This window comes from Nipponia nippon, unplaced genomic scaffold, assembly GCF_047370975.1.
Source record: "Nipponia nippon isolate SJK-2023a ecotype South Korea unplaced genomic scaffold, ASM4737097v1 scaffold_5, whole genome shotgun sequence".
Lineage (NCBI taxonomy): Eukaryota > Metazoa > Chordata > Aves > Pelecaniformes > Threskiornithidae > Nipponia > Nipponia nippon.
Genome location: NW_028262369.1, coordinates 51,071,052 through 51,097,356, shown reverse-complemented (window position 1 = coordinate 51,097,356; position 26,305 = coordinate 51,071,052). Strand labels below are relative to the sequence as shown.

Genomic DNA, 26,305 nt, shown 5'->3' with positions numbered 1-26,305 from the left:
TCATCAGCAAACATCTGTGAGTTATTAGTAGAACTAAGGCATTCTCAAAAGTGTGTTCACTGTTTGTCTGACTTGTGTTCTGTTCAGCTCAGGTAAAGAGCTAACAGCTTTTACTTGAGTGTCAGGATGAAAGGTATAACAAGCAATTTCAAACTTTCTTAATTAATCGAGTACTTCTCGTAGAGAGTTAGGGAATACATAGAGTATACTGCAATATTACATTCACAGGGGCATCATAAAATAAACTATATAGGTTTGTGTGTGTATAATAACGAGAACAATTCTAATCCCTGACTAAGTTCTCCTATCTATACTAGTAATACTAATGATAGGAATAAATCCCAAGCAATTACATGAAGAGGGATACTTAATCCCTTAAGAAATGGTTGCTTGTCCAGAAGTTCTCTTATGCTAAATTTACATATTGAGTAGGTTTTGTTATGTTTATGTTTGGGCAAGAAACTGATAATGGTATGATATGACATTTCCAGCAGCTCTCAAAATTGGTTCTTTATGGAAAATTCCCCCATTTTTATTTGTTTTCTACTTTTCTAGCACAACAGCTTTTTGCTCCAGTGAGAAGACAAATTAGATGATTTCCAGGGCAGGGCAATGTTATGATTTACAGCACGAATGAGGTGAGGCACAAAGCTGTGGTTCTGCATGAATGAGCTCTGCGGCACCTGTCCTAGAAGAAGAATTTTCTAACTTCACTTGGCTTGGTGCCCATAACTAGATACTTAAAAAAAAAAAAAAAAAAAAAAAAAAAAAAAGGCAAAACAAAACACCCCCCACTTCTTTCTAGAATTTCTTCATTATTGCAAACTTCACTAATGTGTGTGTATGTGTGTGCTTCTGTACCTACGGTATATAAGCTCACATACCTTTTCCACACTCTTTCTAACATTTATTTGGATTCTTTAAAGAAAGGCAGAACTAAAGGTCTTTTGAAGTCCTGTGTTCTTATTATTGATAGTCTTTCTTGGGGTATAGGAACAGTTTTGTGGGATAACTTACTGCCATAAATACAAGCTATATGACTGAATGTGAGGACCAAACTTCACTGTTGATCACTGTGAGTATCCTTAAAACCATATATGATAAAAATCCTTGTCACAAAATAGATAGGCAATGATCTGTTCCAGTAAGTAGCACACAGTGGTAATTTTATGGGATGTTCGGTCACCTTTTGTCAGAAGAACGACCTTTATATTTGAATGCCCTTTTATGTGGCACACTATGTAGGGAAGTGAAAGCAAAAGAAATTTTCAGAAGTTAATAAAATAAGAAAAATTATATCTGGGAGTGCATGAGAAGAGAGAGGAAAATGTGCCTTTATGACTCTTTCAGAGGTCCATAACTTCCTGTGTGAATTTTGTGCTCACCTAATTTTTTCTTTCCATAACAGAAATGTCCTCAGTTAGTTGTGAAAAGAGCTCAGTAAGCACGTGCCACCAGATAGGAGGTCCTTAATGAGAGGGTAGCGGCAGTACTGAATAATCAGAGTTTTTGTTGGCTGTATGAGCTCCTCTTAGGTGTCTTAAACTTACTTTTTTCTTATATAGCACTTCTTTAAAGCCTCGTACAGATTGACCTATGGCAGCGCATCTTTTGCAGTGGAAGTATTGAGAAATAAGTATTTGTGGAAATTACCTGCCTTTTCTTTTAAAAAATTATCTTTCTTGATTGAGTAGCTTTTTTTTTCCTCATGTGTTAAATATTCCTCTGGTGATAGTGGCTGCCTGATTTGTTACTCAGAGGGGTTCATGCTTTTTTAGATTCACTGGGAGCCTTGCCTTTGAAGTTCACAGGAAAACAATGGCAGCTCCAGTCTTGTCTGTATTTTTCCTGGCTGTAGTGTCCTGCTGCACAGTTCTGTTCTGCCTTTTCCTTTAACAGAGATAGGTGACGCGTTTGTCTGTCAGGTCATCTTGTCATCTCAGCCTTTATAGGTTCAAGCTCTGTGGTGCTGCCTCTGTTACCTCTTCATATGCAGTGTTTCAGTGTGGTCATCTTCAGACTTGCTGGAATACTTATTACTATGATCTAAATTGCATGACCTCTGGGTTTCCTTTTATCAAGTTCACTCTTCTTCGTAGCAAATAAAACAAGAACAGAGCAAACCCGTCTTTTTCCAGAATTACTTGGTTTCTGAACAACTGCAAGCTGTAAATGCATTTGTGATTTGGTGCTGATTTTCTGATTTCATTCATAATGTGAGTTTGAAATCATCATATGAGGTGAATGTTCATCATAGTGATCAAGGTTATCGTAGAATCATAGAATGCTTTGGGATGGAAGGGACCTTTAAAGGTCATCTAGTCCAACCCCCTTGCAATGGGCAGAGACATCTTCAACTAGATCAGGTTGCTCAGAGCCCCATCCAGTCTGGCCTTGAATGTTTCCAAGGATGGGGCATCTACCACCTCTCTGGGCAACCTGTTCCAGTATTTCACCACCGTCATCGTGAAAAATTCTTTCCTTGCGTTCAGTCTAAATTTAGTTTAAAACCCCTTGTCCTGTTGCAGCAGGCCTTGCTAAAAAGGCTATCCATGTCATTCTTGTGGGCCCCCTTTAAGTATTGAAAGGCCGCAATAAGGTCTCCCCGCAGCCTTCTCTTCTCGAGGTTGAATAACCCCAATTCTCTCAGCCTTTCCTCACAGGAGAGGTGTTCCATCGCTCTGATAATTTTTGTGGCCCTCCTCCAGACCCTCTCCAACAGGTCCCTGTCTTTCCTGTGCTGAGGACCCCAGAGCTGGACGCAGCACTCCAGGTGGGGGCTCATCAGAGCAGAGCAGAGGGGCAGAATCACCTCCCTCGACCTGCTGGCCACGCTTCTTTTGATGCAGCCCAGGATAGGGTTGGCTTTCTGGGCTGTGGGAGCACATTGCTGGCTCATGTCCAGCTTTTAATCTATCAGTACCCCCAAGTCCTTCTCAGGGCTGCTCTCAATCCCTTCATTCCCCAGCCTGTACTGATACTGGGGATTGCCCCGACCCAGGTGCAGGACCTTGCACTTGTCCTTGCTGAACCTCATGAGGTTCACACAGGCCTACTTCTCAAGCTTGTCCAGGTCCCTCTGGATGGCATCCCATCCCTCAGGCGTGTCAACGGCACCGCTCAGTCATCTGCAAACTTGCTGAGGATGCACTCAATCCCTCTGTCTGTGTCATTGATGAAGATATTAAACAGCACTGGCCCTAGTACAGACCCCTGAGGGACACCACTTGTCACTGATCTCCATCTGGACATCGAGCCATTGACCACTACCCTCTGGATACGACCATCTAGCCAGTTTGCTATGTTCTCTTTAGCATAAGATATATTTGTTCTTACTTTATACCTCTTTGATTCTTACATGAGTATTTTTTTTTTGTAGATAAATTAACATGATGTGGAGCAACAAGTCAAATGAGGTGCCTCTACAAAATCCAAGGCACAACCAAAACAAGGATTCTACCAGAGGTATGGGTTTTTTTTCTGTTTTATTGCCTCGTTTTGGAAGATGTTTTATCATGAGTTGTTTGAAACTTTGGGGAGTTTCTATAGAAAACATTCTCCTGCCTCAATTTGGAAGCTAAGATCTTGTTATATAGCTTCCTTTCTGCAGAGATAGCAGTTTTGTACTCTGATCTGCAGAGTATTTGCTGATCTGCATTAGGAAGTGCCAGCCTATGATATGGTTGCCAAGATGGCGCAGAGACAGATTTTTTTTGAATGCTGTAGAGGAGAAGCAGTGCAGGAACAGAAATTGGGAACCACAGGCTCTTGAAAGAAGTGAAGAAGACCCTGAGAGGCAGTTGCTCCTGACTTGTGCTCAGTTCCAAAGTGGTGAAGAGCTAAAGACACTTGAATAGCAGCAGTACTTCACCACTAAGATGACTTGGAGCACTTTTGTCTCCCTGAACTGGAGAAATCCTGTTAGCTTTTTACTGTCATGATTACTCTGTAATTTAGGAAAGGAGGGGGCAAAAAAAGAAATTGCAGTACATCCCTGAGAGGAAGAAAGCTCTAGTCTGTAGAGCAGCTGAGTCCCGTGTTAAGTCTGGGGTTCCAGATCAGTCTTATGATCTCCACTCTGACAAAACTGGACCCCAGAAGTTATTTTGAAGGTAGGGACAGGTTATTATTTTATCTGTAAGAGGACATTATTGCTGATTGTTTCCTGCAATATGTTCAGTTTCTGTTAAAATTACATACCTTGTGAAACCGAGGTGTTCTGTAGATATGAAGCACCATCTCTCAAAGTCAAAGCAAAGCTGTTTCTATGTTACTTCCTTAACTGTCTTCCTTTGTGTTGTTACATCTTACCTGAAATGAAATTGGCAGCTTTTTTACTATAAGGAAAAGGTTTGGTTGGTTTTTGTTTTTTTTTTTTTAAACTTTAATACTACTACTCTCCATGGTTCTGATGCACATGCAGGTTTTAGATGTTGTATAAACCATTAGATTAGAAGAAAACCATTAAAAACCAAAAGAAGAGAGAAACTGAGGAAGTAAATATTTTTAGAGGAAAACACTACTGCATCCTACTGAACTGGATTGCGCATAGAGCATGTGCTATCTGTTTAGATTAAAAGGTTGAAATTGATTAGTGCCTCCTGCTTGTTCTTCACAAACATTGCTTCTATTTTGTTTGTAGGGTGTACAGTTCAAAAAGATTACTATTCAAAATTCACATGTTCAAAGCTTGGTTTTTGAGTGGAGTCTTTCAGTGACCAAGTATTCATGCTTAGCTTACTGAAGAAGAAAATGGAAGGGGAAAAAAATAATTAAACTATAGTGTAATGGAAAAATGTGAGACATTTTTGTTGGGGTAGGTAACCAGCTTTATCGTATCTTCTAAATATCTCCTATAATGTGTGGTAGATTTGATTTCAAGTGTAGTAATACATACAAGCTCAACAATACATTCAATACATTAGTGAACTCATTAAATTTTACATTGAATATTTTATTGCTCTCTTAAGATGAGTCTTGACTGATAACAGCCTGATAATGAGTCATTAAAAGAACTTGGTTAGTGAGCCCATGAAAATTGTTTTGAAGCAACATTTTATTTCATTGTTTTCCATGTTCTAATGAGAAATTTATTTCTTTGTTTCTGCCCTGTAAGATCTAACTGCAGCATGGGCTACTTTTTCTCAGACTAAGGCTGCTGTAAGTACTGGGTTTTTTTCTGTTCTTTTTTTTTTTTTTCCTTACTCCTTTTCAAGTCAGATAATGGCTACAAAAGCGTTATCCAAGGTATTATTTTGCTCAGTCTGTTAAACAAGTTGAAAATAGGGCAAGCAGTTGGAGTACATGCATGTGGAACATTGTTGTATCTTGGAAAATGTGTTCCATGTACAGTAGAAGAAATTTTTGCCACAGCAAGCTTAGTCTTGAGTATAGTAATACCTGCTAATTCTTGAGTGTAATATTATCTTTCTATTTAAGAAAGTGGCGACTTTTCATTTTTCTGAAAACTTGAAAAAATAACTCTCCCCTGCTTACCCAAACCAGTCAGAAACTGGGACACCACCAGTGTATTTTGTAATTTTCCATCTTTGAGCATTGGAATTGCTGTCTTTCTGTGGGAACTTAACTTAGATGCTTAAGATATCAAACTAGTTTCTAAATCCTGGCTTCAGTGAAGCCAAACAGCTTGGGTTTTCAGGGGATTTGGCTCTTTCCCCTAGCCTTGTCCATCTCTTTTTTTAATAGCTGAGCATCAGTGTGAGGTTGTATACATGGAATCTTGTATCATGCTCTGTTTTGAAAAGAATATTGTAGAATTTATTCCAAGTGGAATTAATATTTCATTCAGGCCAAGCATTAAGACTCTAAATGGCATGTTATTATTAATTTCTTCAGAACAGCCTACTTATGGAAGCAAAACTATGCAACAAAACCTAATCTAGATAATCTTTTAAAATAAATCTTAATAATCTTGCGTAGTTCTGGCCATAAGGCTATACGGTTTTGCAACATGAGCCTTGTGAAGTTGCTTTTGCCTGCAGTTTTATTCTTTATGAAAATGAGGAAAGATTTGACACTTTAGGGGAAAAAAACTGTAGCTTAAAAATGGAAAACAATATTCTTATTTGCATTATCTTCAAATTCTAGCTGCGTCATATAGAGAACAAATTGGAAATAGCTCCCACCAGCACGGCCGTATTTGATTCTGTCATGGATGCCAAGAAGCCTTCTGCTAGCGCTAGCAGGAAAATAAGCAGAAAGGGTATGTATTGTTGAGGACATAGTGTGTAAGGCAGGGTAAAGCCACTGCATTCCGGGAAAACTTGATTTCTCCTCCCTGCCCCCAAGTTGTCTCCCGCTAATGATCTTTATTCATGAAAATCTAATTGCCCAGGAGAAACTAATGTTTTCTTAGCTTAGGAAAGAAAGCGTGCTATCGTAGTCACCTGGCTAGAGGGAGTGACAGGACTTTCCTCGCGCTGTGAGTGGGCAGTGCTTAGCTTATCTCATTCCGATACTGTGTTTTTGTGGGGCTTTTTGGGTAACAATTGTATATGCTTATGTTTACACTGGACTAGCTGTTTATGTTTTTTAGTGTTTGTCAACTGTTAACACCCTGATAGAACGCTAAATCTGATGCTTCCTTTATTTCATTTTAAGGACAGCATTTGCTTATAAGATATAAGCCCTCGTTTTAAATACTATTTAGAGCATTCTGGTAGCGTGGCACTGGAGAAGAACAGACATATCGACCTCTAGTGGCAACACAATCAACTTTCACGGATTTGCTTATTTATAATTAATGTTTAAGCATTATTATCTCTCTCTTTAAATATGATTATTGTTTCAAGCACTTACCACCTTGCCTCTAGTTGTTGAAATCAGCTTGTTGAAAAAGAGAGGGAGTACTTCAAATGCTATTTTGGAGTGCTGCTCGAACCCAAGAAAAACTGCGTTCTTAATCGTTCAGCCCGAAGAGCTTTCTCTTTCTGGAGAGATAAGTACATAGAGGATTCTTTGGTTTCTACTTCAGCTTCCCGGTCCTCCAGCCAAAACAAATCAAGCAAGGAGAAGTCCTCACGCAGCCCTCTTCGGGCAACCACTCTTGAAAGCAATGTGAAAAAAAGCAATCGTGTGGAATTTCGTGAACCATTGGCATCATACAGGTTAGTGCTGTGACGGTTGACTATTAAAGAAAAATATGCTAAGATCAGAAATAAGCTAATTCTAAGTGGCTGTGGCCTCAGTGGCCTGATAGGTTTGATAGGTATTTAATTTCAGTAACAAGGACCAAAAAGAGTATTTCCTTGTGCTTTTCCAACTTTGTTTCGTTAGTTCTTCAGCGCACATTGCCACATGTATTACCGTACAACAGTGTAGAGCAAGAACATCTAGTACTAAAGATGCCTTCAGTTTTTGTGGGTATGAGAAACCCAAATAAGAACAGCTGTATCAAGGAGAAAAAGTGGCACAGAATATTGCAGGCCATAGGACATGATGGGGTGTGAGGAATGAAGGAAAATGCGGAAAGCCTGTTTTTCCTAGGCTACGTTAAGTACTGTAGTGAATATAAGATGCCTCAAAAGCTTTCAAAAAGAAAGAGAACCTGCAGCAGAAATGAGCTAGTTATAACTTGCTGTAATATCAGAGCCTAGAAGACCTTTACCATACCTTCTTCAATTCCTTGTGTTTTATAAGCAGTGTGTGTTCTTTGCACAGGCCTTATCCCTGATGAATAGCTTGATTGGGTTGGCAATAGTTTTTTATTGGATTCTAACACATACTTTGCATTTTTTTTCTAAACGTTCTCCCAATGAAGTCAAATTGCTGTTGACTTCTGCTGTTGTCAAATTGTTGTAGAGTGGAGTTGGGACAGTAGTATTTTTTTTAATTCCACTACATCTCTATTAATAGTTATTATCCTAACATCTAAGTTTTGGTCTCCTTTTCCACTTCTTGTGTCAGCTGTGAGGTTCTTCTCCTTCCTTGTTGCATGGGAGGCTGATGTGGATTAATTGTGTAATCTTGGGTCAGTTTTGTTAATTGAACAGCTCTGTTGTCTACCCTATCTGGAATAACTTACATACATCAGTTATTTGTTTTAAAAACATGTAGTAAATTTAACAGACTTCAGGGGAAAGAAGAAAATGAGAGCAGCTAGACTTATGCCATTGTATTAAATTGAAAATAATAGCTTTCTTAGAGTAAGAAGACTGTGGCATTGGGGGGCATTAAGTTGGGGATTAACATCAGAGCTGCTACATTAATACATTACTCCTTCTCTGAGAACAGCCTGTAGCCTATGCTTAAAGTGTGCATAGGAAAACAAAAACCAGAATAATGGCTAGAACAATCAATGTGCATGTGTATGTATACATGTACTTTTGGTGAAATTCTGTGCAATTAAAGCACTCAACTTTTCTGTTGATTGGTAATGATTACTATACCACATGACAGAAGTGTGCTACTAGAGAAAGCGAGGTAGACAACTTCACAAGTACAGTATTATGACCTGGCTTAAATGAATTCTGTAAACACACTCGCTGAAGAAGCAAGCCAGCTAGCTTAGGTGCCAGATTTTCACATCTTCAGCCACTCATCGGTAAAAATATTAAATATTTTTTGTCCTAACAACATGTGTACCATGAGTCCATTCAAATGTGGAGTCTGTTTTTTCTGTGAAAAAAATGCTGAGAGATCCTTAGTTTGTTGAATTCCTGAGCTCTCAGTAAGCTTTACGGTTGTTGCAATATAGCCAGTTCACTCTGAAGTTCTTGACAGGGGCTTGCCTTTTTCACACTCAAATACAGGGCAGAGGTTTTCTCAGCTAATGAATATGCTCTCCAGGAAGAGTGCATGTGTGCATTGCTTTGTTTTAGAGAACGTATATCAATGATGCTTCTCATTTAAGTTTTACCCTTGGTTTTTGTTTAAAGCTTTTTTTTAAAAATTGAAGGGTGCCCTAATTTCAGCTCCTCAACTTTATATATAGTCCTGTTCGGCTAGAGAGTGCAGAAAATTAAGTTTTGAACAGAAACCTCTTTCAGTTTTGTCAGACTTGCACTATTAAACGTATGGTGATCAAACTTTAAAAGAACTTGTCTTTAAAGTGGAGAAAAGGTATAGGAAGTAATTATTTTAGTTAATGAACATGATGGTTGCTGGGTTGGAAGGTCGTACAGTTGTGTTTCTGATGGTGACTTTCTTTTTCCTTCTGTTACATCAGGGATACATACAGTTCGCTGTCTTATCACAGTTCTAGCCAACTTGAGGCCAAGCAACTGCTCTCTAGTTTGGACCTCAGCGAAGCAGAAGGGAAGACTGAAATAACAGGCCGCATGATACATGACCGAGATGAACGGGATCTACACAGCAGAGATTTTGAAAGCCCATGTTCTTCTGCTGCAGATGAGACTGTTGTTAGATATTTGAATGACCGACCAGCAATTGATGCCTTGCAGAATAATGAGGCATTTCTTAGGGTTGCAACACCTCCAAGACTGGAAGAGGAAAAAACTAGTGGCTCCAGAGGAGACGAAAGTAGCGCTAAAACTCCGCAGAGTAACACATCCCAGGACAGTGAACTGAAAGTGTCTTCCCCTTCTGCCACGAGTACTTCTAGTGCTCATAGGCTAGAAATCTTGAAGAGGCGGCAGCATGATGCAAAGTTGGAGAAGCTGAAGGAGCGGATTCGAAAGCAGTGGGAGCATTCTGAAGAGCTAGGTGGCAGAGGGCAGCACTTGGGATATGCTGAGCAACCTGTCGTGATCACAAACATGGAGAATGCAGTGACTCCCAAAGTCAGGAAAGTGGCAGCTGCTCCTGCTGCTCCATCGTACAGAGGTACGGAGGTGCAGAATCCCTCCCTGTTGGTCATACGTGGTGAAGGAGCGGAGTTCAATTCATTGAGCAACATGTCAAAGCATGGACATGACTCATAGCTGTGTTTGGGCAATACAGGAGCGGATAGCATGGTTTGATCACAGATAGGACAAGAAAGAAAATAAATTCTTGCCAGTTCACAGGATTGTGGATTCTTTTGAAATTCTTCCTGTCTCTTCTTGCAAATTACTATAAAAAAGAAGCTCACTGTAGTAGTGTTTGGGTTTATTTTACTATTTTTTTTATGGTCCCAGAGGTTAGTAACAGTGTATTGATTGAGAAAGCATTTCACATTTTTAAGAATCTTGTCTTCGTTCAGTCTGCTGTTTTTCAACTGTGAGCAAGTGGCAGACTGGTATATTGCTTTCTTCTAATTTAGCATTAGAAATTCAAGTAATTCCTTTCTTACTTGGCAGTTTCCCACCACTTCCACCCTGAAAAAGCTTTATTTACATTTTACGCCGTTATTTTAAACTCTTAAATTGTTTACTTTCAGGTTTCAATCCTGCCGAAACAAAGATTCGCACTGCAGATGGAAAGATCTGGCATGAGGAAGAATTTCACATTCGTCGGGAGCTGTATAGAGATATAGCACTCCAGTTAACAGGTGAGACACAAACTGGATTAAGCCACACAGCCTTCCCTAAGAGGCAGAGAAATTCATTTTGTACAAGTCTACAAAGTCATGGAAACAAAAAATTGAAGCAATGACTGTTAATTATATTGGACTTCTTTCCACAGGAGAAGTAACTTGTTGAACACTAAAACAGAAAAAAAAAATCCTTTTCCCCATTCTCTCATTAAAATACTTTTAATAGAAAATCAATACTGAAAAGAATCAAATGATGATTTTTCTTTGAAACAGGAATTAAAAAAAAGTTTTCATTAGAACAGTTTTTGTTTAATTTTGTAACTTCTTTATACGTTTGTGTGAATGAATGCAATTTCCTGTTTAAAAGGACAAAACCAAACCACTTTTTGGTTTTGATAAAACCTATATTGTCTCATGGGGATAATTTTGATATTTTTTTGCCACCCTTAGCACTGTTAAAGTGATTTGTGCACCATTTTGTTGAAGCCTGAATTCTACTTCCTTCAGTATGGTGTTAACAAATTGTCAGTCCTGAAGCTGCTTTGGGAATTGTTAGCAGTGTAGTTGGAACGTATAGGTAGCTAAAGGGGAGATGAGGGGCATCTGCTGTGGAAAGCCTCTGGCAATGCTTATTAGGAGGTAGCCTGCAGTAAAAGGGGTATGCCTTCAGGTATGTGTGGTGGAGGTGAGATTATATAGGTTGGTTTAATATCTCTAAACTTGTAGAACTTTAGTGCTTTATATCAGAATAATTCAAGTCTTGAAATTCTTGGAGAAATTTGTGTCCCAGAGTTTTGTACGCAAGGATTTTTTTAGAGGTTTTCCCTGGTTTCTCTGAGGAGTGCGAGAACAGGTACACCAGAAGAAGGTTTAAGAAACCTTTTAAATAATCTAGATTTTATTTCCTCTACAACTCTTTTACCTTCATTATTGTAAGGCTTGGATAGGATATGGAAGGGGGGATTGTGTAACTTTGCAGTGGTAAATTAATAGAATGTTACCTTTGGGGTTTATTCCACATGAAGGTGTAGGAGAGAATGTTGAATGCTAAAAGCTTAGCTACTCGTTCCTCTTCGCTTAACGGTCTTTTGAAAAACATTTAAATATTGTTGTTGCAAAATGGCAACACAGTAAAAAAGGTCTATTTTAGGTGATGAACTCATTTAGCAACACAATATTCGATGCTTAAAAATTTGAGCAAAGATGATAAAAAAATGCCGTATATTTGCTTGACAGTTACACTGCTAAAAGACCAAAACTGTAATATATGCTTTATGTTTTCAAATTTACTCTTCCAAGACCCAATCTTCATTAATTTTTCACTCTGAAAAACTGCAGTGCCACTGGCAGCTCTCTTTTCTCTGGGTGGTACAGGGTAGGATGCCCAAGTGTGCTTTTTGGTTTGCTAGGCTGGTTACAGTGGAGTGCTGTAAGGTTGAATTGCTTTTGACTGACTGAGTGGGGGAGGGGGAAGAGATCAGATGAATAAAGAGGAAGGGAATGGAAGATAAAATCCCCAAAGAACCTCTACTTTTGCAGCTTAAGAATTTGCTTATTACGTATTAAAAATAATTTTTCTAATTGATCAAAACATATTTAAGACTGGAGGAAACGTGATGAGATTGTAAACCTCTTTGTATGTTAATAGTATAGCGGCTGGTATGGAAATTATTAGATTGTACAGCTCGACAAGGCACTGAGGAATTTTTCTGGAATCACTCAAAGAAAAGTTCAGAAAGGACAGCAGCTTCTTTTCAATAAAATTGTTTTGCAAATACTCTTCAGCATCAATCCATGCATTTAATGTCAAATCTCTGAAGACTTTTTGTCTATGCTAGCTTCTTTTTCAGTTTTGACAAGCATAATATGAATGATTCATGAGGTCTCTCTAGAAATACAAATTTTTTTAAAGTTTTGTTGAAGAGGTCCAATTAAAAAGGCATTTGGATCATGTGTTCAGTGGATTTCTGTCTACAGAAGGAAGGAGCTGTGTGTGTGTTCAGCCATACGCCTGTCCTGATGCCCTGCGTAGAACAGCTGTTGTGGAACATGTCTCCTTTCTGACCTGAAAAGATTAGATTGAATAGTTGATTCCAAGTAACCAAGCGCTGCTGCTGCACATAATATATACTGTAAATGTATTTCTAGGTGGTCAGATTATCTATCCATGTGTTAATTCTGTAGTAAAGTTACAGCATGTGGAGTTCTGGGTGTGTACAGTCAGTTGTATCAGAACTGTTTCATGCTCTCTAGTGCTAAAATAAGCTATAATATCTCCAATATCTCCAGAAGCATTGTTCTTTACTGCAGCAAGGTTTTTACGTGTAAGCGTAGACCATACAGAATGTCTTCATATTGGCTTAGCAGTTAAGCTAAAGGATATTGTATGGACCCCAAGCTTCCAGTAATTCTGCCTTAAAGATGTTCAGGATAGGCCTCACTAGAGCAAAATTGCTGTAATATGAATAGAGCGAGTGGGAAGCAACTTGCGGTTTCCTGGTATCAGGAAGGAACTGTTTGTTACTGAAAGAGGTGAGGAGGCAAGCTAGATTTCTGCAGATGCAGTCACTGAGGCCTCTGGTATTTGATGCATTGATTCCATCTTCCCTGCACTTGTCAGCCTTAAAGACGACTGGAAAATTTGTAAGGAGAGGATATTAAGGAGGAGAAAGACTCTTAAAATTCCATTCCTGCATCCTTTAATGTGACCTGTTATTCTGTCTCTGATACTTCTATAGGCATACATGAGAGAGTGGATTCAACTGAAATTAGGGGTTGTAAAAGTTAGTATTGTCATCTAAATAAAGCATCAGATCTGTCCATGGAGGGGGTTGCATCCTGGTTGTTTTAGGTTGTCTGATCACATTCTTTATAGAAGAGGAACAAGAAAACCGTGGTAATAGTGGCCATGGAGTTCCTTATCTACAGTTCACTTTTTGGGATTAAGAAAAGAGCATCTTCAAAGCATGTAAACTAAAGTGCTTTAATAAATCTTTGAAAATGTCCAGTGTAGACTGCTGAGACTGAGTATACACCTTGCCTGTTCTTCTTGAGCAATGCTTGTCTCTGCTTTGTACCTTAGGCAGCTGGGAAGCCCACTCAGTGGGGTGGTGATTGAGCCATATCTCAGGTTTCCTTTTTGTTCTTTGCCCTAATGTGAAAACATGGTAAAATATGACTTTATCTTTGGTAAGTGTTCCTGGCATCTCTAAAGCCTAAAACCTAATTGTGTTGTAAATGAGGGCTTAAGTGATATAGGATAGTTGTGCATCACCGGGTGAATTCTGCGACAAGTTTTGCAGAAAGTAGAGCGCATAGGTATCCTGTCTTTTATGCTCCAGCATGGAGGCAACGAGTGAGTGTGCTGTCATGCGTTGAGGAAGGAGGAGCCCGTGTGTTTCAGGAGTGAAGGAACTACGTGTTCTTGTGGAACATTAATACTGTAAAATGTAGTATCTGTGGTAGAAGAGAACCAGCAATTGTTCCTGTCAAACTGTCAACGTTTCTTTTAAAATTGAAAATGAGCTTTGTAAAGATCTGTTATGGCATTGGTGTGGCTTCGCTGCGTTCCAGTGCGTAGATAAACAGCACTTGATTCATAATTTTCATGCTATGAGGATTTTAAAATGCTGGATTGGGAGTAATTGATCCCAATATATAATCTGGAAGAGTCAGTGAATTTTATTGTGTTCCTTTGAGTTCTGTTTTTTCAAGGTAAATGTTGAAGCAAGCTTGTTATTCTGTGTTCTTTCCTGTGGGATATCACTTAACAGCTTTTGTTTGTTTTTAGAGGATTCAACAGTGAAAGGAAAACCTAGTGAGAGAAACAAAGAGAAAAAAGCAACCAGACCAGTGCGGAAAGTGCAAAAACTGACACGGTTGTCAAGTCCAGAGTCCAAACAAGGTGACTAGCTTTACTGTAGAGGGAAGACTGCTGCATGTCCCTCAGAGATGAGTTTTCTCTCAAGAAATAAAGAAAAATTAAACCGTATTGCTTTCGAAGTCTTCTCAGATGTGCAATAACATTGTTGTAGTGTCTTTGTAGGCTCTATGCTGCATTGGGATGTGTATGTTTTTGTTGTTGGTTGGTTGGCTGTGCGTGCGTTTTTTTTGGTTTATTTTCATTTTCTGCCTTTCCACTTGCTGTGTGCACCTTATGGAAACTTCTGAAGAGTGTGTGTTTCTTGCGGGGGGGGGGGGGGGGGACGGACAGGACGGGACACGACACACGGGTATCCTTAGGTATCTGTCAGGCCAACACGGACAAAAAGTAGCAATAACTCTGTTCTGGATCCTGCTTCTGTTTCGCTTGTGTTGAAGCTGGTTAGTGCCCGACCTACAGCTCAGTGAATAATGCTGAAAGGAGGAATGGAGATGATATTAAAATCAGGGCCAGCAGGACTTGCCGAGTTGCCCTCATCTGCGAGGAGGGGCTGCAGTGAAAGTTGTTCTCTTGTGTGATTTCTCAATGGGGAAGCAGAGAACAGGATGTCCTTCTGGCTCTTCTCTGGCTGTTGTTCTTCATCCTGTGTGAAGTTGTTGCTGTCCTGCACCTTCAGTTCTGGTTTGACACATTCCTGGCTTTTTCAGTTAGTGAAAAAATGTAAAAACACGTTCCCTGACAAATCTTAGAAATCTTCATATTTATAAAAGAATATTTATTTCTTTTACCAATTAAGAATTTTTTCTTTTCACTGTTGTCTGACATTTCTGCTGTCTGTTAAATAAAATTAAAGTATTTAGAGAAGATGATGTGAGCGAGTTACTGTAGAGCAGTGCCTTATAGTAGAAAAAGAAATTAAGTACATGTGGAATTCTGTCAGTGCTTCTTAGTTTTCCAATAATGTTAATCTTTGATATTGTGTGTAGCAAAAGAATTAGGAAGACTTCCACATCTGCTTCGTATTTGGTTTTAATTTTCATACAAAGTAAGTAGTTAGACTGCAGTCACACTACAGAGCAATTTTTTTTTTCTTTAAATACATGCAAGGTTAGACATCTCTTGCACCTTTTAAGGTTTTATATTTCTCCTTACGTACAGTGACCCATAGTCAGTAAACACTTGGTTGAAGAAAAAAAAGCTGTTTTAAAAAATTATTACAAAGGGGTTTTTGGAGAGTGAATATGTGCTTCTGCATGCTGTAAATCATGAAGCTGCATGTGAATATTTTGTGGTAATGAATGCTAATACTTAAAAGAAAGTGATAAGTATGGATTTGCTCCTTCCTATGCCAATTAATTCATACTTACATAAGTTAGTTTAGTAAAGTTCCTTATTTGTGACAGTTCCAAGTGAGGGAGGAGCACATAGATTGCTGCAGGTTTTAATGGCAATGGTTATTCTCTGTAATGGGTTAAATTTGAGGAGAATGATGGCCTGAAATCCCTAGAAGAAAAGAACCAGATCTAAGTGGCATATCCATGATGGTCCGTCCTCCTCCAGCCATAGCAATAAGAAACTGCTTCACATAGCCAAGGCTATAAATAGCCACAGCTCATGTTCTGCTCCGTTAGCGTGTTTTAGTTCAAACAGCTGACTTGAAATGGAAGATGAGACTTTACACTGCCTTTTTAAATGCACACAGAAGTAATTGAGAACAGTGAGTTCGTCAAGAGAACCCCTTTGGCTGATAGGTCTGTTTCAAAGAGGCTTGTAGTGACATGTTTCAAGTGACAGATTTATAAAATACTTGAATAATTTACAATGCAAGCAAGGAGTACTGTTAATAAATGAATGAATAGTGGGCTGCAGACTTCTGACTGAACAGTTTTCCTCCTTCTGGTTTAAAATAACAGAAAGAAAAGAAAGGGGGGGGGGGGTGGGTGGGAACTGAGGACTGGGATTGCCAAAACACAATTGGTCTGCTGTCCTGGATTTCACTTGAAGTTGCTTTGGTACCAGGTCTTCGAAGTGCTGTTGGGCCCAGAGCACAATCCCTTTCTGTTTGGCTGTGATGTTTTCACGCTGCAGTGTCTGGGTTTGTTTGAATGGTTAGAAATCAACTGCAAATTGTGTATTCAAGTTAGGTACTTTTCTAGCAATACAGTACTGCTAAATGGTCTGAATTAGGTTATTAATACTTTTCTTTTTTATATGATGCTTTTCTCCAAAGCTCTTTAAGATCACTATTTCAAAAAATGATTAATAGTGTTGGAAGCTAGTGGGGTGAAAGGTGAGTTGAATAAACCTAGCATTTAATCTAACCAATGTTAGGTAAAGATGCCACCATACCCAGTTTTTATCATTCAATTATACGTAGGACGATGAAATAATACTAATAACACTTTGATTGGGTTTCTGTCACCTGCAACATAGTCTGTTCTTGAATTAAGTATCAACCAATAGGGTTTATCTTAACTATTTTCAGTCATGGTACAGAAATCCCAGCTAGAGGACAGTGAGTTAGCATTGGCATACAACAACTGCTGCTGGGTATTTTTTAACCTCCTCACAAGACACCTATCTCAACAATTAATTATCTGTAAAAATCTGTAAAGTGTTATTTTTTCTAGAATATCAGCTAATATTCTTTTAATATGAAGGTGAATCATTTTTTATCTCCCACCTTTATTTTTGTTCTTATTATTACAACATTTTAGATCCTTTTATCTTTTTTCTTATTTTACTTTTTTAAGTGGAGATGAACAGCTTCTCAGTCCTCTAGAAATATTTCCCCTCTCCCCAGTAACGTTTGCTTATACATTTTAGACCTGTGTAACCCTTTTTTCTTTTTTAAATCAATTTTTGTAGGACTTTAATGCGCTACAGTATGTTTTGGATTTTTACATTGTGTTATGTGTAGGCATGAAGCATTGGTAGTTGTGTGAGTCAGCTCTTGAGTGTCTTCATGGTACACCCCTGTTACGACTGTTTTGTGTAACTACAGCCGTACCAATTATGCAGAACTAAATGATATAAAAATGATTAATGGTTGCAATAAATACTTCTTTCTGATACATTGGAAAATCCATCTAGTGCTTGACTTTTATTTATTACTTATCATGCAGGTGGAAACTATGTAATAAGTGCATCCTCCTGGCGGGAGGGACAAAAGCTAGTAAAAAAGATACTGGGTCCAGCTCCCAGGATAGAACAGGACAGAAGAGCTGTATCTAGTGACAGAACAGGACGAGAGCGAGCTGCCAAGTCTGGTAAGTTGTACTTTTATCACTGGACTTTTTTCATTTTACTTACTTTATTATATAACACTGCATGTCTGCAGAATAAAGCAGACTTCTGAGATAGAATGTAATCAGTTTCTTATTAAAGTAACTCCTGTTTTTAACCTGAGATTCGAGGGGAGAGAATTTTGCTCACATCTATGGTTTGGATGCATAACCTTTCTTCCTGGGTGGATTATGAACTTTTCTTGGTGTCATGGGAAGCCTGCCCTGCGCATGTGACTTGAGGGGCAGTACATGCTGCGAAGGTGCTCAGGAGCTCTTGAAAAGATGAGAAATAGGTTGCAAACAGAAAAATGGATCACCTGCAATCTGTCTTTGCTTCTTGAAGCTAGTGGGGAAACGAATGGGTAGCAGTGGTCCACAGGCCAGCTGCATTTTCCAGATGTGCTGCATATAATACATAAGCTATGGTTGGGCATCCCTGTTTTACAGGGTTGTGGTTCTTCCAGATACTATATAACATCATCCATGTGCATTGTAAATCTTCATTGATACCTCCACCAGCCCTTTTCAGAATTTATACAGACTCTCAGACAGGGCAAGTAAGGGGTGGTGGTAGCTACTGTGCTTCTTATGCCTGTGAGGTGGTAAGGCTGGTGAGAGAGTATAAAAGGTGTGAGCTCTGTCTAAGCAAAGGCTGCTGTATTCAGACTACGACACTGAATGAAGCAAAAGCACATTTACAGTGAGATCTGCACTCCTCCCTCATCCTCAATTTTGCAGCTGTTTCAGTGATGGCATGTAATTTCCCGAATTTGATTTTTACCTGAAATATTTGACAAGTCTTATTCTTTAGCAGGCTGTATTGGAAGGACAGGTTCAGATTCTAGACTGGATGTTACCTGTAAAACACCTTCAAGAAGTTCTGAAAGGTCAAGAAGTAAAGTACGGTCTGAGAATAATCTGAAGAAACTGGAAGCCGCTCTTCCAGATGATCACCAAGATGATCATGCCTCTGTAAATAAGGACTTCCTGCCCGTGGAGATACGTGGAATTCTCGATGACTTGCAGTTGGATTCCATGAGTACAAGGCAAGAGAAAGATGTGGAAAAGCAGAATCAGAAACCTGTTTTGCCTGCTCAAAATGCCAAGAGCCACAATCCAACCAAAAGGAAACCGGACAAGATAGCTGCCAGTGAGGAGCCTCAGGTGATCTCTAAGAAACGTCACTATGATACAGATGAGGTTCGTCAGTACATCATCAGGCAGCAAGAGGAGAGGAAGAAGAAGCAGAATGAAGAGAAGAAAGCACAAAAGGAGGCAACAGAACAGAAGAACAAAAGGCTCCAAGAGCTCTACAGAAAGCAGAAGGAAGCTTTTACTAAAGCAAAGAATGTGCCTCCTCCTGAGCCTTCAGCAACCAAACGGTTACAGGAAACCTATTCTAAACTATTGCTGGAACGTACATTTTTAGAAGAGCCACCTCAGCTGCCTACAGTGCAGGAAACACAGGTATAGCTGATTCACTAACCTAATGTGTTGCAGTTGTTTGCAGAAATAGGAGGTCATATGTTTAGGAAGGTCATGACTTGTCCTGGTCTGGTTATCAGTTAAGAAAAAGGATACAAAGAAAACTGTGTAGCTTTTGCTTAAACATAGCGGTTTTCATCTGGAGCCTCCTTGCTAGTGGCTGCTTTTTGGCACAGCAAGGCCTACTAGAAAGGTGAATGGAAATCATCTTTCTATTATAAATAGAAGCAGAATTCTGGATATTAGCTAACAGCAGCTATAAAGGTTGGCTCTTAAGAAAACTGTTAACATCAGTCAAATGGTAAATTGAAGAGCTTTGTCTGAAGTTGCTTTCAGTCAGTGGACAAACTTCATTAGCAATGAGTTAAATAAGTTTGCTAATCAGAAACTGAAAATGAAGGAAGATTAATGTATGGTAAAAGACTAACATCAATTTTATATGTTTGGCTGAACTAGTTCAGGATGTGAGGAAAGCTTTTTTCTCAGTACGTTCTGCTGAGGCAAAAACATAAATGTCTTGTGTTTTTAAATCTTTGTGTGGTAGGAAAGATGTGATGCTACACTGAGAAATGTAAGCCTTTTCAATTTTAATGAGACAAGAGCTTCTAAACTCCTGCAGACTATTGAAAATGCATTTTTCTGATTGTCTTCATTTCTAGCCCAGACCTGGTTATCAACCATCTGGGGAATCCGACAAAGAAAACAAGGCTCAAGAGCGTCCTCCAAGTGCATCTTCAAGTAGTGACATGTCGCTTTCAGAACCGCAGCAGCCGCTACTGAGGTGAGCCATTGTGTGCCTTTTGAGAGAGAGGAAAATACTCTAGTCTTCATCTCTGAGAGGTGCAAATAGACTAGGCACTTAAGTTCATGTTCTGGTGAGAGTAATTGTCTTTATGGCAATTACAACGTTTCCTTGCAGTAAAGAGGAAGCTGATGCAAGAAAGCATATGAAAATTTTGGCTATGGGTATTTAGTGAGTCTGTAAATAAATAAAGTGAACGGTGGTTGCTGTTAATCTTTTGTTGACATCAAGGGGATGCGCATTTCACATTGGGAGACTGTATTTCCTCTGCCATTGCCACTGGGCAAGAGAAGCTGATCATATGAATATGTCTGTTGATTTTTCATATTTGATTTCTTCAATGTTTCTGTTTAATCTATTGTCTTGGATTCAGGCCTTTAGTTACTGTCTCTAAAGTACCAAAAACCTCTGCTTCTGCTTGGAAGCCTTTCCCTATTTCCTTTCATGCTGCTTTCCCCATTTTTAATTGCTCAGTGTATTATAAAAGTTTTTCTTACTCTAAGTCAAGGTGCCTAACCAAACACTTAAATATAAGCAACTGAAAATAATCGCTTCTTGCATATCCTTAATATCCCTGTTATGCAAGTGTGTCTTCATTTTTAATTACATAATGAATGTCTGATTCTTAAATACATACTTGCTTCATTACCTGTACCTTAACTTGGTCAAATCCACGCTGACTTTGTGAATTCAACGTGACCTGTTCCCTTTCTGGAAAAGTTCAAGGAAGCACTAGAAATGCTATGTAGTACTGCGTGTAGAATAGGCTGCTAAACCATATGGTAGTAAATATTGTTAGTGTAACATTGTAAGGAAAAAATGTAAGTACTAATAGTAGGGGAGAGATGAGACTTAAAGGGCTGCATAAGTTATTTGGAGAGCCTTGTAGTAAGCAGAGAAGCAGTTTTTTGTGAGGGACTTTCCAGGTTTCCTAGTATTCAGAATATGTGCAAGTGATATTAGCGAAGGAAGGTCGGTATAGAGCTCCTGTTATGCAAATGGGAGCTATCTGGAAATAAAAAAGATGTCTTACAGAATTTTAAACATCCTTGTATTTCCAGTCCTCCTTTTCTCTAAGTGTTCTTCATGCCTACCCTAAGTGACAGCTGCAGTGAAACATGGTCTGGGTTCAACTGGAGGGGGAAGGCTGGGGCTAAGAAATTCCAAGGGGGGGGGGGGGGGGAAGTGTCCTCCCTTTTGAAGTCAGGAAACTTTTGGAAAAGACTTACTGCTGCTGCTGAAAACACTCAGCTTGTTACAACTCTAAAACACACAGTACACCATAAACAGCATTTCAAATTTGGAAGGCGCTGTGTTGTGGGCTTGTTTTTGTTTTTTTAAATAACATTCTGTAACTGCTTACCGTCCCATTCCCTGCCCCCCTGACTCCATAAAAAAGTATTTCTTCCTAAAAAATAAATTTGTGGCAATGATACTTCAATGTAAAATAACAGTACTTGTATAAGTCATCAACTTAAATCTTGACTTTTCATTTCAGGAGCGATTTGATGGAGCCTCCGTGGGTACAGCCAGACAGGTTGAGCCCAAGAGTCCATCTCTCTCACCCCCAAGCTCTCATGGGCTCAAGTGGAGGCCCTTGCTCCCAGCACTGGAGTCTGGAGCAGATGGACCTTTTGTCAAAGGAGTGTAACGCAATATTGGCAGGCAGGAGGAGCCATGCTGCACCCGTGGGATCGCTGAACTTGATGCCTCAGCCATTCCTGAATTCACCCACTGCACAGCAAAATCTCTTAGTAAAACCTACTGCTAACCAATATAAGAGCAAATTAGATCGGATTGAAGCTTTGAAAGCTACAGCTGCTTCCCTTTCTAGCAGGATTGAAAGTGAAGCCAAAAAGTTGGCTGGGGCTGCTATCAATTATGGTACCTTGTGGAATTCAGACCATGAATTTTTGCAAGAAAACCAGGATGATGGGCGGTGGGCAAAGGCTGTGAGTCCTCCTGTGAGAGAGGAAAATGAAGATGCTTTTTCAGCCAGAATTCAAAAGATGTTGGGTACCTGTGTGTCTCATACAGCCTTTGATGACAACTTTCCTGGAGTAGGCAACCTTAGTGAATTTAAAAAGCTCCCTGAGACGATCAGGCCTCATACTGCTGCAGTCAGCCTTGGAATGAGGTCCCCTGCTGCTAACAGGCATGAAGGGATACTAGGACATTTATCTAAGAGACAGACTGACTCTCCAGGGCGTGAAAACCAGGCTTACACTCTGAACAAAGCTGTAATTCCTCAAGAGTCCAGCATCGACTCCATCAGTGAAGGGCCTCTCCTGAGTGACGGAAGCCTCTCTGAAGAGGAAGGAGGCCAGCACAAACAGTTGCCACTGAAGATGCTGGAGACATTAAAAGAGAAGGATTTCTGCATTCGGGAGAGAAATGCTTTTGAGCCCATAAAGGAGCTTCAGAAAGAAGCTGAGAAGTATTTGCCACTTTTCGCTGAGACAAGTGGCGCACACAGCAAGGGGCCATGGGAGGAACTGGCGAAGGGAAGTCCCCACAGTGTCATCAACATCTTTGCAAAAAGTTATCAGCTTCACGGAAAAGGTAAAAATGGAAAAATTTCTTGAAGCTCTTGTGAATTACTGTTTTCCCAGTCTTACTACTCCTTACACTTTATACTTCACAGGTAAGGAATGTACTTTTAGATGTCTCAAACAGGAATCTGTGTAAGCCTTTCTCACTTTACTTTTGGATGATAAATTATTTCCCCCCATTCTTTTGCCTTCTTGTCTAAGGAAAAAAAGAATTTAAAAAATTCCCACACTTTTGGGCTGGAAGAAGATTATTTTTGTATTAGATTGCTCTGATTTCTAGATCGGTAACTAATTCATATGCTGGGTTACATGTATTTAGGACACCCATAGTTGCGGAATTGTCAACGTTAAGTTTACATTTATTGTATCCAAAATTGCATACTAAATCTAAATTGCCCAGAGCGTGTTGGAAATAGTTCTCTCCACCATGGAGAACAGACCGTTTGGATTGGAATGTGCATCCTACTACTATATATGCGCTCCAGATCATCTGTAATAACACATTGTCATGGTTTAACCCCAGCCAGCAACTAAGCACCACGCAGCCGCTCGCTCACTCCCCCCTGGTGGGATGGGGGAGAGAATCGGAAGAGTAAAAGTGAGAAAACTCATGGGTTGAGATAAAGACAGTTTTTAATAGGTACAGTAAAAGCCGTGCACACAAGCAAAACAAAGCAAGGAATTCATTCACTACTTCCCATGGGCAGGCAGGTGTTCAGCCATCTCCAGGAAAGCAGGGCTCCATCACGTGTAACCGTTACTTGGGAAGACAAATGCCATCACTCCGAACGTCTGCCCTTTCCTCCTTCTTCCCCCAGCTTATATGCTGAGCATGATGTCATATGGTATGGAATAGCCCTTTGGCCAGCCTGGGTCAGCCCCCCTGGCTGTGCTCCCTCCCAGCTTTTTATGCACCTGGCAGAGCACAAGAAGCTGAAAAGTCCTTGACTAGTGTAAACTCTGCTCAGCAAGAACCAAAACATCAGTGTGTTATCAACATTATTCTCATCCTAAACCCAAAACACGGCACTATACTAGACACTAAGAAGAAAACTAACTCTATCCCAGCTGAAACCAGGACGCACATCATTCTTGTTTCAGTTAAGGCAGAAAGATGAAATGTGTACTTTAGCAGCACTTTGTGGCATAAACAGGAATGCTTGCATATATCCTGAGATCTTGCTACGTGAGAATAATATAGCTTTACTATATTATTAGAAACATGTAACTTCAGTGGATGAATGATGTGGACTTGCCTTTTGCATCTTTGCTCGTATGAGTTATTTGATAATGTCTCAAAGTAGTGCGGCAATTAAAACTCTGGTAACAGTATTGGATTTTAAGAAGCTAAGGTTTTGGTATACCAGTAAGGAAACTCTTTTGCTTAAACGAGCCCATTTCAAGTGTTAGTGTCTTAGGGCGTGCTTTACAAGTGTCTCATGCAGGATGCTTCATTTGATTTTCTTTTTTTATACAAATTTATTCTTCATTTTATGAGAACTGTTTCTCTTGCCTCGAGTTCCTCATTTTGAGGAAGAATGTTTTCTGAGAAGTTGATTTATCTTGTGGTTTTTCTTGATTCTTTTTTCCTCTTATTTCCCTTAAAGGTGATTGCATTTAAATTTTCTGCAGATGGCTCTACTCTCAAGCACTGTGCTCTTTAAGAATGGTTTAGGTGGAGTGTGTTAAAGAAGTAGAGTATTCGATAATTTACAAAAAGAGGAAGACTGTGCTTGTTATGTTGTGTAAAAACTGCCATGGGATAGCTATACTGTTGTTTTCCTGATGTTTTTGTGTTTGAGAGGAAGTCTTTGTAACTCGTGGTTGGGAGCATTTTAATTCCTGCAGCTTTATTACCTGTTCAACGCGCATTTGTGTTTGGTATCATTTTTGTCTTTTCCCTTCTTTGTTTGCACTTTAGTGTTTGATGAAAGGTTGAGTGGAGGGTCTGCCCTCCTGCGCCCTTTACTCCCTGTCATGAGCCCTCCAGAGAGCGTGGTTTCTTACGAAGATGATTTTGCCTCGTCACAGGGAAGCGGCACTTTAACTGACAAAAAGATTGCACGTGACCTCAGGTAATTGTGCGTTTAGACTTCTTGTAAAAATCGAAATGCAGAATTCAACAGAAAATAGTTAATGCAAAATTTGTTTCATAATATGCTGGATATCTTTTCTGTCATGCTGTATTGTAATAGTAGTCAAAGTGATGAGGTATTTCCTTAGGACCTTGCAGTTAACACAGCAACCATCATGGTTAAGAGATAAAGATTAGAGTCAAGTATTCCCAGTGTCTGTCTAATTTTTGTTGTTGTTTAGTCTGGCAGGTAGCTTTAGGCAAGGTTCTTACCCTTTGTAGTCAGGTGAAAATTAGTTCTCCAACTTGTGCTGCTGCTATAATGCTTAATTGGTTAGTCTTTGTAATTTAGGAAAAAAAGTGTTAAAATACCTTCAGTACCTCAAGATTTTGTAAGAAACCTATAATTGCTTTCAGTAAGGTTTCAGTAATGCTTAGTAATGGATACATAAATTGTCTGTAACAACTCTTAAAACCTTTTGTTCAGACTAAAATTTGAAGACTGTAAATCCTAGACTCTCCATGTTACTACTGAATTCATATGGCTTCCTGAATTTCCTAAGATGCCTTTTTTTGTAATGAAATTTATTTACATCTTTTGGGCACCTTGGGGAAGGCAACAAGTACTGTGTTTACACTGGTGATATTTTATCTCAGAAGAAAGGAAGGTGAAAGGCACTTTGCACGCTGAAAATGTTGGCTGCAAAAAATGGTTTCTTTCTGATTAAACTTCTTGACAGGTCTTCTGTTGGTATTATTAAGTATATGATGCACTACCCCCTTATTTGCAAATCTTTTGTAATCCTGTATTGAAAATCACTCATGTTTCTGTCAATTTATTGATGATATCTGTATGCCCAGAGATTATGTAAAACACAGTCATATTTGGAGTCATTCTTATGTTGTTCAAGTCTACAGTCAAATAGCTCTTAAGAGTTAGCATTGGAAAGGATGGTTGTTATCCATCTTTTACTGTTACATATTATCGGAAGTATGTGTCAATATGTTCAATATGATGTCAAACTTCCTAGTGTTTTAGCTGTCATAGTTTTTAATCTCAAAATCAACGCTTTTCAAGATGGACTAATTAGCGCAGTTTTAGCCATCTGTCTCTAATTTAAAGTGTGGTGGATTTCTTGTGCACAATGTAATGGGGGAGTTGGAAGTCCTTAATTAAGCACTGTCAATGTGCTCCTTTTTAGTGTTGCTGGCAGCAGTAATTCGAGCATTCAGGAAGAAGTTCCTAGTAGGAAGTCTCCCCATGAACCTCGATCTGTAGAGCTTGCTTCTCAGCATTCATCTGGACCACGGTCTGCAGCATCTTCTCGCTCATCTGCTTCCTCTAAAAAGAGAGGGAAAAAGGAACGTAAGTGCAGTGCTTGACTGTAGAGTACTTTTTTTTTTGAAGGAGGTTTTAGGGTGTTCTTGTTACGAAAATTGCAGGCTTTCTACATATCTGGAAACTGTAATCTAATACTGATACGATGATTTATTTATTCCTCCTGGGATTCCTTGTTAAATTCTTTTTGGCTCTCATTATTCTCTGACCTTAAAATAGAGTCATCTAAAATTAAATAAGCAAAAGGTTGTTAACAGCATTGAAAAATTTTCCTTTCCTAAACCAGCCTTCTAATAAATTAGTTAATTTTAATATCTTGTGGGAACTATCCTCAGATTATGTACTGAGGAAATTCCAATAGGCTGCTGAAAAATCAGAGTTATGGCCACATTTACGAAGGCAACAAGTTTGCCTGTATGCTTCATCTTTAGATCACAGGCAGTTTTCG

General features: G+C 39.3%; 1 protein-coding gene across 5 annotated transcripts in view; it reads left to right on the top strand.

The window, feature by feature from the left end:
• The window catches only part of CEP350 (centrosomal protein 350), an 80,786-nt gene that overhangs the window by 8,786 nt on the left and 45,695 nt on the right, over positions 1 to 26,305 (top strand). For 3 of the 5 annotated variants that reach the window (XM_087734538.1, XM_087734539.1, XM_087734536.1), the window contains exons 2-14: positions 3,380 to 3,465; positions 5,117 to 5,160; positions 6,109 to 6,223; positions 6,995 to 7,127; positions 9,188 to 9,804; positions 10,340 to 10,450; positions 14,226 to 14,339; positions 17,444 to 17,587; positions 18,417 to 19,072; positions 19,750 to 19,871; positions 21,391 to 22,454; positions 24,366 to 24,519; positions 25,721 to 25,884. In XM_087734538.1, the coding sequence (XP_087590664.1) occupies positions 3,390 to 3,465; positions 5,117 to 5,160; positions 6,109 to 6,223; positions 6,995 to 7,127; positions 9,188 to 9,804; positions 10,340 to 10,450; positions 14,226 to 14,339; positions 17,444 to 17,587; positions 18,417 to 19,072; positions 19,750 to 19,871; positions 21,391 to 22,454; positions 24,366 to 24,519; positions 25,721 to 25,884 (3,514 nt within the window). In that variant the 5' untranslated portion in view covers positions 3,380 to 3,389. The remainder of the gene's footprint in view (positions 1 to 3,379; positions 3,466 to 5,116; positions 5,161 to 6,108; positions 6,224 to 6,994; positions 7,128 to 9,187; positions 9,805 to 10,339; positions 10,451 to 14,225; positions 14,340 to 17,443; positions 17,588 to 18,416; positions 19,073 to 19,749; positions 19,872 to 21,390; positions 22,455 to 24,365; positions 24,520 to 25,720; positions 25,885 to 26,305) is intronic. The other 2 variants (XM_087734537.1, XM_087734540.1) reach the window with 2 other exon arrangements.